Raw genomic sequence first — 16,748 nt, forward strand, 5'->3', positions numbered from 1 at the left:
CCTACTCCACAAGGCTGAATCCTCAGAGCGGCGTGTGCACATCACCTGGAACAAAGCACCTCCCACCATAGCTTACTCCAGAAAACTGAGCTATGCTTTGGGTTTTACTCTGCACACTTTAAGAGTTCTGGAAGTGTCAGTTCTCATTGGCATCATTTGGGGAAAGACATTCCAGGCAAGGGCAGATGCTCTGACAGGTCAGATTTGACTAACTGATGGATAGGTTGATAGATTTGGAACATGAAGGATTCCAGCGTGGGTAGAATGAGCTGAAGGACAAAATGTGTGTAGAAGGCACATCACAAAATTAAGTGTGAGCCAGATCCTCAGGCTACTTAGCTTCTTGTGGAGGAAGCTGTACACCTAACACATCTCTCTGAAAGACTTACCTCAGTTCCTCTTTTACTGGCTTTCCTTTTAAAACTTGTTCTTTTCTTCTTCCGATTGGAAGCCTTCAGGGAGTTCTGTGGGGGAAAGAAGGGAGCAGCTAAACTCAGAGGCAGACAGCCCTGGCATTTCCATGCAGAACCATGTAGAAGAGGACAGCAGCACATGCTGTTGACTGCATGCTTCTCATGCTTTGACACTTCCAAGCCACTGTTCATGGGTAAGCCACAGACAGAAACCAGTGTGCTCTAGAGTCAACGACTGACTCCCCGCCACGGGGGGCTCTGATGGACTCACATAACAACACATGGTATACCTGCCAACCCTCCCAGTAAAAATGGAAGAATCCCAAATTCTCTGAGGGGCTCCAGTCTCCCGCCCAACCAGGTCCGTCTCCCGCCCAACCAAGTTCAAGTTCATCTCCTGGTATAGAGATCACCTATGTGGAAATGTAAAAAAGGAGGCCATTTTTTATGTTTTTCTTTTTTTTCCTTCATTTTCTTTCTTTGTTTACTTTTTATGATCTGTTTTCATAATAGTCATAAAATAACACTTGACCAAAGTAGAACTTCACAATCTAATTATCTTATCATCACCGATGCATAATATTTTAAATGCTGCAAAGATACCTTATTATGATCACTTACAATAGTGGATGGTAAGCATCATTCTTTCTTTCTATGTCTGAAGACACAGTAATTTAAAAGTCTTCTCTCCACTAAGTAGCCTTGAACTTTTTAATGGAAGTAACTACAAAGTTGTTGACATCTACTGACCCTTAATTTTACTTAAGAGATTTTATGAACCATAATCCATGATTACTTTGACTAACCATTTTCTCTTAATATTTGCTACAAATACTCAGAGGAGGAACTCTTACAGGACAGTCACACTTACTGGTTGACGACCAAACATAAATCATATTTAACTACTGGACTCAATAATTAATTAGACTGCATCTTCACAAAGGTAAGATAGTACTGACCATATAATAGATGTTTGACCAAGTGTTGAGAGCCTGAAATGCAGAATTCTTAACTTAGAAGTTGACATTAGAATATACACTTACATTATTTGAGCAGTTAATAGTTTTCAAACTAGCTTGAAGAAACTTAACAGCTAATCTGTTAGCAATTTTCCCCCTAGAGCATTCAAAACTAAACATTTGTTTGGAATACACAAATTAATGCATCAAAATCAACATGATCTGAATAAGCTTTTTTTTTTTAAAAAAAAATTACTTTTACTTAAATGTAAAAGAAAAGAAGGAAGGAAGGAGGGAGGGACGGAGGGAGGGAGGGAGGGAGGAAGGAAAGAAAGAAAAAAAGAAAGAAAGAAAGAAAGAAAGAAAGAAAGAAAGAAAGAAAGAAAGAAAGAAAGAAAGAAAGAAAGAAACTGCTGTGCAGCCTGTGTTCAGCAGGGCTGGGGAACTCTTTGAAGAACCACCGTACATCCACGGGTTTTCTTCTTCCATCAAGGGAAAATGTCTTCAGGACCTCACAGACTCTCCAGGACAGAGATTCAGGAAACTGGGTGCTCCTGACTCTGGAGCTTCCCTTGTCTACTTGCTTCCTGTTTACTACACTTGCCCTTCAAACGGATCTACTGGCTTTGAAATTCCTAGGCTAATGGAATCTTTTATCATGTTCTTGTCTCTTTTTCATTATAAAAGTCAACATCTTTTGGTAAATTTCGTCTTACAGAAAAGGGATGATCTGGAACCTGGAAAAGCTGTGGCTACAGAAGAAGCTCCTATTGGGTGCCATCAAATATTGCTCCAAACACTTCTCAACCAGCATTACATACCGGCTTCCCTCAGAGAGCTTTGAAAATGCTCAGATCAAGTCCCTGTGAAATACTCAGTCTGTCTGATGTGAAACCAAAGCAAGCCTCATGAGTCATGTATCTGATGCTGGAAAGATGGGCCTGGACCTGAGAAGTGGCATCAAGGAAACCCCAGTAAAGCCAATTTCCAGGAGGACCATGAATCTGATGGACTTGCTACAAATCCACCAGCAGCTCTCTACAACGAGATGCATGCAATTAACTGACTCAGGCAAATGTTTAAAGTAACAGACTCTTAGTTTTCACATCAAGTGATGATACCTCACAGGACAGTTGTAAAGTTTACACAAGAAAATATATGTGAAACAGTAAGTAAGTTTTGCATCCATTCCATGATATGCATCTGCTCACACCTGTCAGCCTTACTGCCTAGCAGAAGTCCTTAGTGCAAAACCACATCCTAGTCATGATTTTAAAAAAGAATAAATACTATATGACTAACAATATTTACTAAGCCTCTTCTAGTTTCAAGAATCATGCTCAGAATATAATGGTTTGTCTCCTTGCTGCTTCAGTGTGTTGGTTCATTTCCTGTCTAGGCAAAGTAAATGCAAATACCAGTTGCTTGCAGGAATACACCAAGGGCCTTGGTTCTTGATAGAGCTCAACAATTAAATTCCAAGACGTAATTCTACTGCATCAGGTGAAAACCCTACATAACTTTCTTAAACTAACCATAAAATGTATAGCATTTGGGGTAATTTCATGGTCCAGCACATTTGGGAAACATGGAATTAGAAATGAGGGGAAAACGTGAAAACCAAGTAGGCAAGGTACTCAATTCTAGTAAGAAGCAGAAAACAACCTTTCAGCATCGATGTAGCAAGTGCCTCTGAGACTCACCAAGACGTTTTTTAACAAAACAAGTGTAGTGACTGACTTCCAGTACCTGGGTGTGTCTATGTGAGATCTAAGAAAGTTTTTATTACCAAGAATGGTCAAAAGCAGTAGCAAATAGTCTGGAATTTCCCAGCACACCTCACTCTTCCCACAGCTCCCTTCTGTTTGTGTACAAATGTCCAACATCACTTTACTTATAAGGCAGCAGCATCTTGTGTGGAACAGATGGCTAGCAAGGCAGATTCGGGATGAACCACAGACATGACAAGCTAAGAATCTACCTCTCTAATTAACAGCAAAGCTTGCCCTACCTTGGTTGGTACTAGGGAAATCAGCAAAGTAACCTGCTTTGCAAGAATACAGAGGCAATGTCAAAAAATTGTAAATTATTGGTGATGAAAGAGTCAAGAAATGTTTCACGCTTCTTTGATGTTCTAAAACAAAGCCTGCCTATTCTAGCAAGGGCAGCTAACACAGTGGCCTAAGTGATCTCCTTACAAGACCAACACCACTCAGACTGGTTTTCTGTGGTCGTTTAATCTCAACAGCAGTTGTTCTTTAGGCATTCTATGAAAGACATCAGAAAAGATAAAGGCTCTTTGTCTTCCTGGACCAGGTGTCAGGGCAATCTTATCTTGCCACAGAAGTATTCCAACCAGCTATCATTGTCAGACTTATGACTCCTTCCTGGGCAGTTAAGAAGTCCTTATGGATGAATCATTTAACTGTAAATGAAACTTTAGCTCTTATTACCCTTGAGGGATATGATCCAGGTTATGGGATCATAAATAACTGGTTATATTAAAAGACCTAAAAATGATATATCACTTCATTATAACCAAGGAAGTCTCTCCCACAGACACCAGACTACAGTTTGACAGGTCAGAGAAGGAAGAAGCCTAAGCTTTGTGTATTTAAGAGATGCTCACTCCTGCTCTAGGTGTCCCACTCAATAAAAGTTGTTCTGACGACAGCAAAGAACAAATAAAACTTGTCCCTGATGTTGATGAGCAGGTCAAGGGCTCCAAGTAATATCAAAATATATGTGCTAGTTGATCTTCAACATTCACCCAAGGAAATGGTTTAAGCAAATCTGAGCAATTGTGTTAGTTAGTGAATAAAATATGTCATTCTATTTCACAGGACTCTGACAATAAAAGATCATTCAGACATAAAAAGACAATTAAAAAAGAAAGTTAGCAGAAAGGAAGGAAGGAAGGAAGGAAGGAAGGAAGGAAGGAAGGAAGGAAGGAAGGGACAGAAAGCAGGAAGGAAACCTCATCCAGAAGCAGGAAAGGTGGACACTGCACTGTCTGTAAACAGGACATTAGAAACAGTATAAACATCTACACGCAGGAGCATGGACCAACTGTGAAATATCTAGTGAGTGGGAATAACTTAGATTGATCCAGGATAGCAGGTTAGAGGTATCTACTCAAGAATCAGGAAAGAAGGAAAGAAGGAAGGAAGGAAAGAAGGAAAGGAAGGAAGGAAGGAAGGAAGGAAGGAAGGAAGGAAGGAAGGAAGGAAGGAAGGAAGAAAACTAAGCAAATTCTGAAGAATTATCTGCAGCACAGCAGCACTCATTAACATCTGTCAACCTATGAACGCTGCAGTTCTGCATTTGTTCTATTTGTTCATGTGAACTGGTAGTAAAAACATGAATATGTAATGGAAAAACCAGAAGAGGTGTCTAAAACTTTATGTTAGTGAAAGCAGACATTTTTATCTGAAGTTTCTTTTGTGCAAAGATAATTCATGTATACTATTCATTATGCTCTAAGCATTAAAGCTAAAAAACACAGAACTACAATCTTCCCTTTAAAGAGACTACAGTGTCCCAACTCAGTCCTGTGAATTTATATTCCCTAGGGACATAAATGCAACTAAAATGTTATTTGTAGATTCTGGGAGAGGGAGGCAGGCTTGCACGCAGAGATGTATGTTGCTTAGTCTTGATGGTGGAAAGATTATTGATACGTGTGGACTTTGTTCTGAAGCAGTGGCTTTATTTACAGAAAAGAAATGATAGAGTAAGAACAGTGTTCTAGAAGAAAAACCCAGCCAAAGTGTGTAGGGTAACAATCAAAGAAGACGGCCCTACCAAGCAGGGATAATGCTGTTGGCACAGTTCCATTATTAAAGACAGAAAAAAAAAATAGGGTGGTCCCCCATGTTGAATTCCACAACCATAAATTCAGGCGTTGACAGTAGTGCTTGCACTTGTGACCAGACCATGACTGAGAGACCTATAAATTGTGGAGTCCAAAGCATGAGCGACAAGCTGTTAACAACATGGAGGCAGAAAATCCCTCCCGTAGAGAAGAAGCTTAAAGTAAAGTAGACAGGGTATAGCAGAGTAGACTAGCCATCCAACTTTGGGACTCTCTGTTGTCTGCTTGTCTGTCTATCATCTGTCTATCCACCTCACCTTTCTCTACATATATATGTGTCTGTGTATAGTTATATAAATGTATAATCACACCTGTATTTATATTCTAATGTTCTTCTACACATTACTTCAAAATATAAGAAGTCAAGAAGATATTCTTAATTAAACATTTAATTAACCATGTTCCAGGACACCATTATATTCAGTATGACATCTAAAGATGAATGAGATAAGATCTAACTCCACAAAGGTTATACTTTCTAGGGAAACACCAATATACCTAAAACATTATTGCAGACTCTGGAATAGGAACTCAGCCATATATACACCTTTAATCAAGAATGGCCTCCTGCTGTCTTCTTCTACACACTTCACAAAGCCCTAGCATGATCCAACTCAGCTCACAAGCCCAGGAATACAATTTTCTACATAGGGTGCAGTTGTTCTGCTTGCTACTCTTTATTCTACTGCTCTCAATCCCACCCACCTTTTAAAAAACAGAAAGATAATCCCTACAAGGATAAGCCCTACATCCCCAGGAAGTTCCCCAGACTAATGAAAGGAGATTGGCTTAAACAGGAAAGCTCCTAAGAGCACAGAATGAGATTAGACACTAAGATAGCAGACTCAATTAGTGTTAAGAAAAGACTGCGGCTCTCTCAGCAGGCTTTCATGTAATGGAGGTGACTCACAGTCTGTCCTTTGGATTGGCAGAAACCTTAACTAAACTATTATGCTTGCAAAGCTTGCTCTCTGTTGACTCCTCTTAAACTCAAAGAGAAGCGAGCATGTAAGAAAGAAGCTGCTATACACTCAGTGGTGCTCACTGAAATGTGCCAGGAGACGTGCCTTCATAGAATATCGTTACTCATAGGTGAGGAGGAAATATCCTTGCTCTGACACTGGGTTTTCATGAGGATAAGAATCTGGTTCCACGAAAAAGCCCAATGAAGTCAAGTGATGGGCCAATGAGATAAGCTCAGTGACTAAGCATCAGACCATGAGGTCACAGGAGTCCAGGACTATTGAGGGAGAAAAGCAAATCTCAGCAGTTACTTTTTCTCTGCACTAGGCCAGCAGTACCAGGATCCTGCAGTTACCTGAGGTTTCTTCACCTTAATGATCCAGGTAGGTGGGACAATAACAGCAGCATGAGCCCCCAGGGAGCAGGGTTCCTCAATATGATGCAGCATGAAGCAGGTCACCTTATTGTGAAACTGAAGAGAAAAATAGGCTAATAAGCAATTCTGAGTAAAACGTAATTCACAGCAAGAAGGGAGAAGCATGAGCACACACACACACTTGCACAGAATCACACAGGCACGCACAAGCATACATCAAGAACACAGGCATCTCATCAGCATTCAAGCAGCCCAGGAGTTTAGAAACCAGAGTGAATCTATTCAATGTAGTGTACACATAACAGTTGTTAACAGGAGCCTAGCAGGATGAAGCCTGCGAAGGCATTCTAACTGTTTAATGGACTATTTACATACAGATCCTGAGTATTGAAGGCTCTACCAATCTAACTACACACAAAAAACGTAGAAAGGAAAATGAAGACATTTGGGAAGGCAATGCCCACCATCTCCTGCTTTTTTGTTTCTACCATAGTTGTAAATCCTCCCAAGTAATTGTTCCAGTTTAGGGAGCCAGGAATAATCAAGAGGTCTCTTCTAGAAAGCTGTTAATCTCAGTGGTTACAAAACACAAAAAAAGATTGCTTCTACTGGGCTTATCTAGAGTCCTTAAAAATACAGTGGCTCTGTTATACTCGATGGGCCTGAGCAGCTTGTTCATTACAGGAAGGAAGGAAGCATAAACTATTAACAGTCACCACAATGCCCCAGTGTGACTGAGGGGCTTAACTCACCACTCTGTTGTGAGGCTGGCTCTGTGACCTCACTCTAATCACATTTCAATCACCTTTTGGCTGTGAGGTGATAGTCATGTGTGAGAATATTTCATTTCTAATAAACACAAAATTAGCTTATGCAATAATTAAAGGACTTAAGGTCTAATCATGGGGACTTTTATTTAAATTAGATCGAACTTGAATTATACTTATTGTGACCAATGCACAATTCACCATTTCAACTGGAGCTTTTTAAGAGTGAAAGAGACCACTGATAATAACAATGTTGGGGAGAACAGACATCAATTAGAGCTGTCTGAGGAAAACTGGCAAATATAGCCAGTCTAATTTTATTCTATGCTATCACAAGGATTTTCTTTTCATTTCTACATATTGTTAAGATCTCCTGTGACCCAATAACTAATTTATATCAATTAAGGATAAAATACTAATGAAATAATTAATAATTCAACATGCCATCCATTATTTGGAATCTGCAATCAAATTAAACGAGAGGAATGTCACACCACAAAAATATTTGAATACTTCCTTTCAAAATGATTGGTTTTTTTAAGCAAATCAAATTAAACCCCAATGCATGCCCATTGCATTTCTACAATGTTGAAGGCTTCCAACATTGCCTAAGCAACTCTTTTAACTTGTACTTTTGTCACCTACAAGCTATAGACTAAGAGATACAGTCAAGACTGCAAATCTTTAAATGTTGGAGCAAAGACATATACATAGGAAACCCAGCTCCCTAGCCCAAGATTTTCTTCCTGCATCATAAAAAGGTCAATTATTTGACAGCAAATTCCCTGGAAGAAATTAGTTGTACTGTTAAAATATATCAAGACTGTAATCTGTGTGAATATATTTTGCATATAAGACCTTGAAAAATCAACTTCCACATTTCCAGGGATATTAAAATTATGTGAAATTGTCCAAAGCTCTACCTCAATGGTCAAGTGAAAAGCCACTCTTTGTTGTGACTCAGTTAGATGACAGATTAATGAAGAGAATATGGGTGCTTATTTTAAAAGTGTTCCAAATTAGCTGACATCTCAACAAGATATCTCACTCCAGGGTCATAGGAACAGCAGTCTATCAAAACAGACCTGCTGTGATGGTGTCTGAACTTTCCGGACCAGTGAGTCCATACCTAATAACTGGGGGTTCTTGACAAAATGAAAACCTGGAGAAATTATGCTAGTGAGCCTATTATGTTGGATCTTATAGACACACTATAATGCAAAGAGTTTGACCCACAAAAATGTCAACTGCAGTTCTTTCAAACTAAATCTATTCCAGCTCTGTTGCTGGTTTGGGGAGTTGATTCTGCTGTGTGTAGACCTGTGAACCTTTAATCTAGCTAACAGAAAACAGACTTTCTTTTCAGGTCTTCTTTATAATAAATGAGTGATATATTTCTATCTACACAGACATTCAGAAAAGTAGATGGAATGCTGATATGCTAATACAGGCATATAATCCTAGCGTTCAGGTGGCTTAGGCAGGAGGATCACAAACAAAAGGATAGGATATTCTACAAAGCAAGACTCTATCTTAAAAAACAAAGAATAGATAGACTTGAGAGACTAGAGGAAGGGTTAACAAACTGTTTCTGTAAAGGCCTACGTGTGTTGAAAATACTCAAGTCATCATTGAAATATTAACAAAGTTACAGATAATTCATAAATAACTGGGTATGCTGCAATTACTATCTATAAAAAGTGGTAGACATATTTAGCCCTGATGCTATAGTTTGCCAACTGTGTTAGAGTGAGATAAAAAGCAGGTGTAGAGGCAAGCAAATAAGAAAGTGCAGGGTCTATTTTGGATGGAGGGGTCAAGTGCTTTTAAGAATAGATAAGACAGAAAATTTAAAACAAAAAGAGTAAACGGGACATTATCATGAGATCTTAATGAATAGACACAGTCAAATATAAGGAAGGGCTATATTTTAGTGGGCACATGGATAGCTACAAAAACAAAAAACATCTAAACCTAAAAAAGAACACAAGAGATATTCATTCTTCACAGCCCCCATAACAAAGCCACCCACATGAAGACCAGGAGAAGGAATATGCCTGGACTCCTGTGTTACAGACTGCACTCGAGGTTTCCCATGTTGAACTTGGTATAATGAGGACTCCTTAGCAGTCTAGTGGACAGGGGAGACATGTGGTGCTCAATGGAAAGGAGCACTAGATTCCCATCCCAGGGTGAATCATGAAGGGTTTCTGAGTTATACAAAAAAGTAATTTTTTTTCTGTTTTTTCCCCTACTTATTTTTACTTTTCTATAATTTTATTCTCTTTCTTCTTCTAAGACTGCTATCTGAGAAATTTGAATTGAGTTAGAGTAATATCCCACATATAGCGAGAAACCCAAGCACTGAAGCCGCCAGTTCTGGTCACACGTGAGCCCGTGCTGCTTATTTCAGCCTTACTTACCGCCTGCTTGCACCAAGAGCAGCTGATGGCCACAATCTCTTTACTGTGGAAGGAGAACTTTTGCTGGAAGCCCTGAGACAGTAGGACAAGAGACAGAGAGTTTAAACCTCCTTCATCATAGCCCACGTTTGCCCTCCTGATGTTCACTGAAATGAAAGAGGCCAGAATTGTCATCCATTGCAATAGTAACCATTACTGCAAGTGCCACACAGCATTATCCTCTCCACTTTCTGCCAGGCAGTGATTTTGATTTCTGAGCCATCTGTAGCATGAGACAAAGGAGGCAATGGTGTCTTCCATACCACAAGCTTTTCTAAGTCATCCATACTAAAACAAGAGATTTTCCTTAAGAAAAGAAATGTCTCATAGCTATACATAGATATGCACATAAAATAAATGTATGCTCACAAATATTGTAAACTACATATTATAAACTATTTATATTTTAATTTAAAAAGTCATTGTTTCACCTGGTCACATACTATAGAGACTATCTGAGAACTTGAGAAAACAGCAATTAAATATCAAAGATTTCAGGGTCTGGGAGAAGTCCAAGCTTAGAGTAATAAATTCAAAGACTTCCACCCTCTCCTTGGGATGTCTGTTCTCAAAACAATCAGCTTTTCAGTTTCGTTCTTACCTAGAAAGCAGTAACAAAGAGTCAACTGCCAAAGAGTCTCCTTAGATCAGTGGTTCTCACCCTTCCTAATTCTGTAACCTTTTAATACAGTTCCTCATGTTGTGGTGACCCCCCAACCACAAAATTATTTTCATTGCTACCTCATAATTGTAATTATGAGTCATCATGTAATAGATAATATTCAGGACCCACAGGTTGAGAACCACTGCCTTAGATGAACCAGCAAACTGGCTCTTCCATCAAGAAAGGAAATCCTCCATGAGGAGAACACAATAATTCTCATAAGAATCTTTTCTCAAATTCATCCATTTCACATTTTCTGTGTAGTTTCCATGTCAAGTCTAAAAGACTCAGTCTTGCAGCAAACTTCCTGATCTTCTGGCTCTTACACATGTTCTACAACCTCTTCCAAGATGTTCTCTGGGCCTTAAGTGTAGGGGTTGTAATTTAGATGTATCACTTGGGGCTGGGCATCCCAGAGTGAATTGCTCTCTGCATTCTGACTAGTTGTGGCTTTCTGTGGTGGTCTACATCTGTGGTGAAAATAAGTGTCTTTGGTAGAGATGAGAGCTACCTTAACTCTGTATACAAAAGGAAGTATTTAGAATAGTTAGGAATCATCACGGTTTAGGAAAGTGGCAGTGCTAGGCTTTCCTGTGAGACCTCTGACCACACTAGTCCCAGGTAATTTGTTAGGTTTCCAGCACCAGGCATAATTTCCTTCCTCTTTAGTTGGTCTTAGGTCCAATGCAGGCAGCTGTTGGATTTAGGCAGCTGTTGGTTACCACCAAGATGTAAGTGTCACTATCTGAGAAATTTGAATTGAGTTAGAGTAATATCCCACATATAGCGAGAAACCCAAGCACTGAAGCCGCCACCTTTATAAATATGTTTCTGTGCTGACCATTGTTGTGGTTCATAGATGTCACAGTTGAGTAGGACTATTAAATGCTTTTCTCCTTAAGCAACTTAATTAGCACCTTATGGTACTACAAAAGCTAATCCTCAGGGAGGAAGTTTTAAGTCAGATTGAGCTCAATTCCTGTCTGTCTTGTGTCTAAAGTACTCAATGTCTTCAGCAATCGGAACTTACCTTCTACTTCTGGGAATAAACAAGGACAATAGATATAACCTATATTGGCAGTCTTTTCGATCTCCATGACCAACAACTCTAAAGGAGACTTCTCATGCTTGATGCTCTATGGCTCTTGGGTGTCACATTATCACCCTAAGTGACATAATTTCATTTAAACTGTGTGTGTACACATGACTTATATATATTATATGTAAATTTTGATAAATAAAAAATAACAATTCCTTATGGCTTTTTCAGGCATGATTAGTGTAATTGTGTTATTATTCCTCACTCCCTCCCTCTCCTATATTGGCCTCCACAAAAAAGCCCCTCTCACCAAGGTGATAAAAAAGGGAGAAAAGAAGAAACTGCAAACATGACTTCTTAACTTGGATTTGTAAGACTCTCTTGGCTTTGTAATGATTTCTACATAACAATCAACAAAAGTGATAATGTTTTTGCTCACTGTTCAGGGAAGAGTTAACTACCCTTAGAGTGGCTCCTTTCCTTACAAAAAGTGCTTACAAAATTGGCTCAGGACTAGAATCTGGCATCTGACCCTTTAGGAGACTTTGTTCATTTCCCAGAACAATTTGAATGGCTCCTGGCTAATACTGTTCATGCTGAACTCTGCTTTCCTTTTGGGCATCTAGTATTTTGTTGTGTGTTGTGCAAAAGATACTTAGACAAACAAGCTTCACTGAAGTCCCAGGGCAGAGAGTCTTGATGAGACAGGTAAATAATTTCATATGTGTTTCACAGCTGGGGGAACTTAGCATATTATACAGGACTCCAAGGGGGAGCTGGCAGTATCTGGTTTCTTCCAGGCTTCCCTCTGTGTTTCCTTTTTTGCTGGCCTTGCTTTGTGTCTTTGTGTTATAATAAACCATAGTCAGGAGCTCTATATGCTGCCTTCTGCAAGCTCCCTTGTAAAGCAAAGCACCTCTGGTGATCTTCAGGACCCTGACACAGCCTCTTGAGCTATGACTTGATAAACCTCCTCCTGTCAACAGCAGTGACTTTCCCCCAAGACAATATTGATTCTCTGTCACACGTGAATTGAAATATTGGGTCAGCTTGGACATCCATATACCCACAGCAATCACCATTCTACCTCCAGTGATAAAATATCAAAACCTTGACAGGAATATTATGGAGAGAACACAAAATGTAATGGGCTACAGGATGAGGTGTACAAAGCTTTTCAAAAGCATCAAACTCAGTATGTCCCAAAGAGGCCAAAATGGCTTTGCGTTGGAGACACTTGGAAAGTTCATTCAAGTCACTTTTGAGGGAGCAATAAAAGAAACAGACGGTGCATTTCTTCAGAGCTAGAGTAACAATTTTTGACACTGTTTGATAATAGTAACAAGTGTGTAGGGGAAAGTATAATGGAGCTAGGATGGGACAGAGCACAGGTGTTTCTCAGGCCCTGGACCCCACAACCATCCAGGCATCTTGGGTTTTGACTTGTCTCTGTATCAACAGCTCCTCCCTCCTTCTTTACTGTCACAAGGTAAGCTGGTGTTCTTTCACCGTGTACCTCCTGATCAAAGGCTTCAATAACACCTTTTTTTTTTTTAAGAACAAACCATTCATTCAGGCATTTAGCATCTCCTATAATCCTTCCAATTAACTTTAGGTTGTGTGTGTGTGTGTGTGTGTGTGTGTGCGCGCGCGTGTGTATCTGTGTCTGTGTGCACATTTGTATGTGTGTGAGCACACGCATGTGTGAGTGCATGTGTACATGTGTGCATGTGCGTCTGGAGGCCACAGGTTAACCGTAGGTGTCCTCCTCAGTCATTCTCTGCTTTATTTTCTGTGGCAGGGTCTCCCACTCAGCCTGGCACTTGCTGACTCAGCTAGTGGAGCTAGCCAGCTTGGCCTAGGGATCACGGCTCTCTGCCTCCTGAGGGCTGGGATTACAATCAGTCAAACTCACCCAGCTTTTATGTGGATGCTGGAGTTCCAAATTCTTCTACTCACAGTTGCATGGCAAGCACTTTATCCACTTTGCCATCTTCCCTTTCCCAGATCAAGATTTTGACATTAATATTCCATTCTTAGTGTAAACACATCTACAAACTTAGATCGGTCTAATTATATTCATGTCATGCCTTGTTCTTTTAAATTTACAACTCTGGGCCCATCCTCCTTCTTTATTTTCAACCAACCACCTAGAAAGCTGTCATCATTCCATATGCAGTATCTACATTTCAAATCCATGATAAAAAGTCCTCCCAGGTCACTTCACTTTGCATGAATCTCTCCATTGGCTATGGGCTATGTCATCTGGATCTTACCCTTGCCATTGTTTAGTTGTCTTGAGTTACTGGTGGTTTGATATGCTTGTCCCTCTGCAGTGAAACTGTAAGGTCCTGAAGTAGGCCACTCTGTAGTTCTTGGAAATTTAGAATAGTTCTTTAAATATCATGGGCACAGTGTACCCATTTTGTTATTAACTGAATGAGAGAGTTGCTGTTAGCACGTCTTAACTCAGCTATGAACATTGCGCTCTCCAAGCTTTAAACATTCTTACTCAAAGTTATCTGAAACTATGCCTCCTCACAGTAGCCTCACCCAAGGGGAAGACCAGCCCCTAGAGACAGTGCAAACATGCTGGATTTCTAAATTTCATCATAAGTGCTCAATAATGCAATATTGTTTGTCAGATAGAAAAAGGGCAAAATGTGTGGCATGATAGCACCTGTGACCTCACTGAGAGTTCTACTAAGCATTATAACCCAGGTTCCAGCTCCTCTGTTCATACAAATCAAATGGTTGTAGAAGAAGAGGGATGGAAAAGCTGAAAACAGTTCTTGGATCTTCTTATTGCTTAATTTGATTTTAGGCAATTCATAGACTTCTAACTGCTCTTTGAACACAAATTGGGAACAATTCAAAATCTTCTCCAATAGTGATAAGCATCAAGTGACACAATCTATTGTTATAATACCACATACATACATATGTGGGGATATCTGTGTATACACATGAAAGAATACTTTTACTGCTAAAACCTTTCAGTGGGGCCTTCCTCTACCTCTTTTCCAAGAAAGCCTTCTCCTTTCTAAGGTAAGACTGGGTCCTACCCTATTTACTAATACAACTTGGGGGCATCCAGTTGCACCCTCCATTGTATTGCATACTAGCCTTGCAGCTTCAAGAAGAAAACAGAGACACTCTACTGTGGTGCTGACAGCCACAGATACCCAAAACCAACAAGGCTAGTCACAACTAGGGCACTGAACATAATGGTTATATAGAACGCTGATGGGTCCCTAGGAAATGAGCTTTCTGGTAAACAGCTTGGTACTTTATTTTGGACGCTATTCTAGCACAGTCACAGAGACCTTCAGAGCTATTATCTAATTCATAGACATAAACAGAACTAGTTCACAGCCTTTGTGGACCACATTCCCACATACTACCTGCTATGGGGAGATTTAGCCAGCCTCTTAAGCATAATAAAAAAGAGCCAGATCCTTAATTCTGGTCCAGATCTGCTTTTATAGCATGGACAGATTCCCTGACTGAATTTCAAATGACTCTGTGGTTTCTCAGAGGAAAATAAGGACATGAGCCCAGATGCTTTGGATCCAACTGACTCCAGATTTAAAAATATCAACAAAATGACTTTGTTGGTTCTTCTGAGATTTTTTTTTCAATCAAACTGAGCCTTTGAAAAAAAGTTTAAATAAGACTCATTCTTGGTGACTTTAAATGTGGTGCTCTCTCTCTTCTACCATCTGTGGAATATAAGAAATGACACTCAGTTTTACAGCCTTGGCTGAAACTACAGAAGGGGCCTTACATGAAATGGGTTGAACTTATTTTATTAATTTTGCATTTAACTAAGGTTTGAGGTAGGAGAATCTCTTGGCTTGAGGCCAATTTCTTAGATAGTCTATATACTTCCAAAGCTTTAAAGAGCAACAAAGTCAGTCTCTTCCAGTATCCACCAATGTGCCCAAGACCCATAGAGCGGTAAATAGTCCAAACCCAAGGCAATTAGAAAATAAGACTCGCTTGATTTGTCTCATTCATATTTGTTTTTGAAAAGAGAACTTTAAGTAGTTTTATCCAAATATTTCCCATCTTGAAATATATATATATATATATATATATATATATATATATACACAAATAAACATACATTCATTCATTTTATACCTGTATCTCTGAAATACTCATAGTAGGGGAGGTACGAAGCTCACAATGCCTAGCAACACAAGGCTGAAATCTTACAGTGCAGTTGCCATACTTCTCTTTTAACCTTGTCTCAAAGGGTAGAAACACCAAGTGTTTCGGGACTCACTGATGGAAAAAGAAACCTTTCCATTTTAAGTAAGACTTAGCTTGAGTTCTTTCAACAGAACCTCCTCTAACCAGCTGAATCTGTTTATTAATGTAGGCCTTCAAGTGTCTGAGCTGCAGACTCAAAATAACCTTACAAACAGAACAAAACAAAACAAAACAAAAAAAACATGGCATTTCTGTTACCCATTGTCCATGACCTTTTAGAATAAGCTCATCTGAAGAGGAGGCTTTGATCCTTACTTAGCAAAGGTACCAAGAACCTAATTTCAAAAATAATTGACATTTCCTCTTTAACAAAGTATTTAGTCTAGTTTTCTAGTGTTATGTGTACTCTGGCCAGGCATTGTGAACCCTTGGAAATGAGGCCAGGATGATAACATGCCTTTTCCTTACTTGGGCAGCAGAGTGTAAAAACTGTTAGTAACAGTCTGCTTTTTGCAAGACTAAAGTTTATTTATTCATAGTGGGTTCAATTTACCTGGACTTTCTTTATTTCTTACAGTGATGCCTGTCTTAAGCAAAAATTGGTGCAAATATTTAAGATTTTAAAAGTAGAAATGTGTGTGTTCATCTGAACAGATCAGGAGAAACAGCACCCTTCACAAATGGATCAGAGTGGGTAGTGTCTTCCTAAGTCCTATGACTATTTCAAAATAGTTGATTTTCGGTCACTTTGTAAGAATATTTTTTTAATTCCAAATTCTTTAACTGTGGCACTAATTAAACCATGGTTCTGCTCATTTTTGGTTGACCTTACAGTCCATAACAAACTCGCAGATTGACAGTTATTCTTTCTCAGTAGCATGTCAAGTTGTTCCTTTCCAGTATCACTGGTAATTAACATATACTAATCAGAACTGGTCAACGAGATGATCATTTCTGGCTTTTTTTTTTTCATTCATTTGTCTGAAGATCCTTGCTACAAACTAAAGATCATA

General features: G+C 39.3%; 1 protein-coding gene across 9 annotated transcripts in view; it reads right to left on the reverse strand.

The window, feature by feature from the left end:
• Nucleotides 1-16,748, reverse strand: part of Dgki (diacylglycerol kinase iota) — a 453,496-nt gene that overhangs the window by 216,038 nt on the left and 220,710 nt on the right. For 4 of the 9 annotated variants that reach the window (XM_060380189.1, XM_060380190.1, XM_060380188.1 and 1 more), the window contains exons 7-10: nt 9,776-9,847; nt 6,565-6,681; nt 704-826; nt 390-464 (exon numbers count right to left, since the gene is read on the reverse strand). In XM_060380189.1, coding sequence (XP_060236172.1) covers nt 390-464; nt 704-826; nt 6,565-6,681; nt 9,776-9,847 — 387 coding nt within the window. Of the gene's footprint in view, nt 1-389; nt 465-703; nt 827-1,372; nt 1,406-6,564; nt 6,682-9,775; nt 9,848-16,748 lie in introns of all 9 variants that reach the window. The other 5 variants (XM_021638217.2, XM_021638216.2, XM_060380194.1 and 2 more) reach the window with 2 other exon arrangements.

The sequence above is a fragment of the Meriones unguiculatus genome, chromosome 3 (genome assembly GCF_030254825.1).
Source record: "Meriones unguiculatus strain TT.TT164.6M chromosome 3, Bangor_MerUng_6.1, whole genome shotgun sequence".
Taxonomy (NCBI): Eukaryota; Metazoa; Chordata; class Mammalia; order Rodentia; family Muridae; genus Meriones; species Meriones unguiculatus.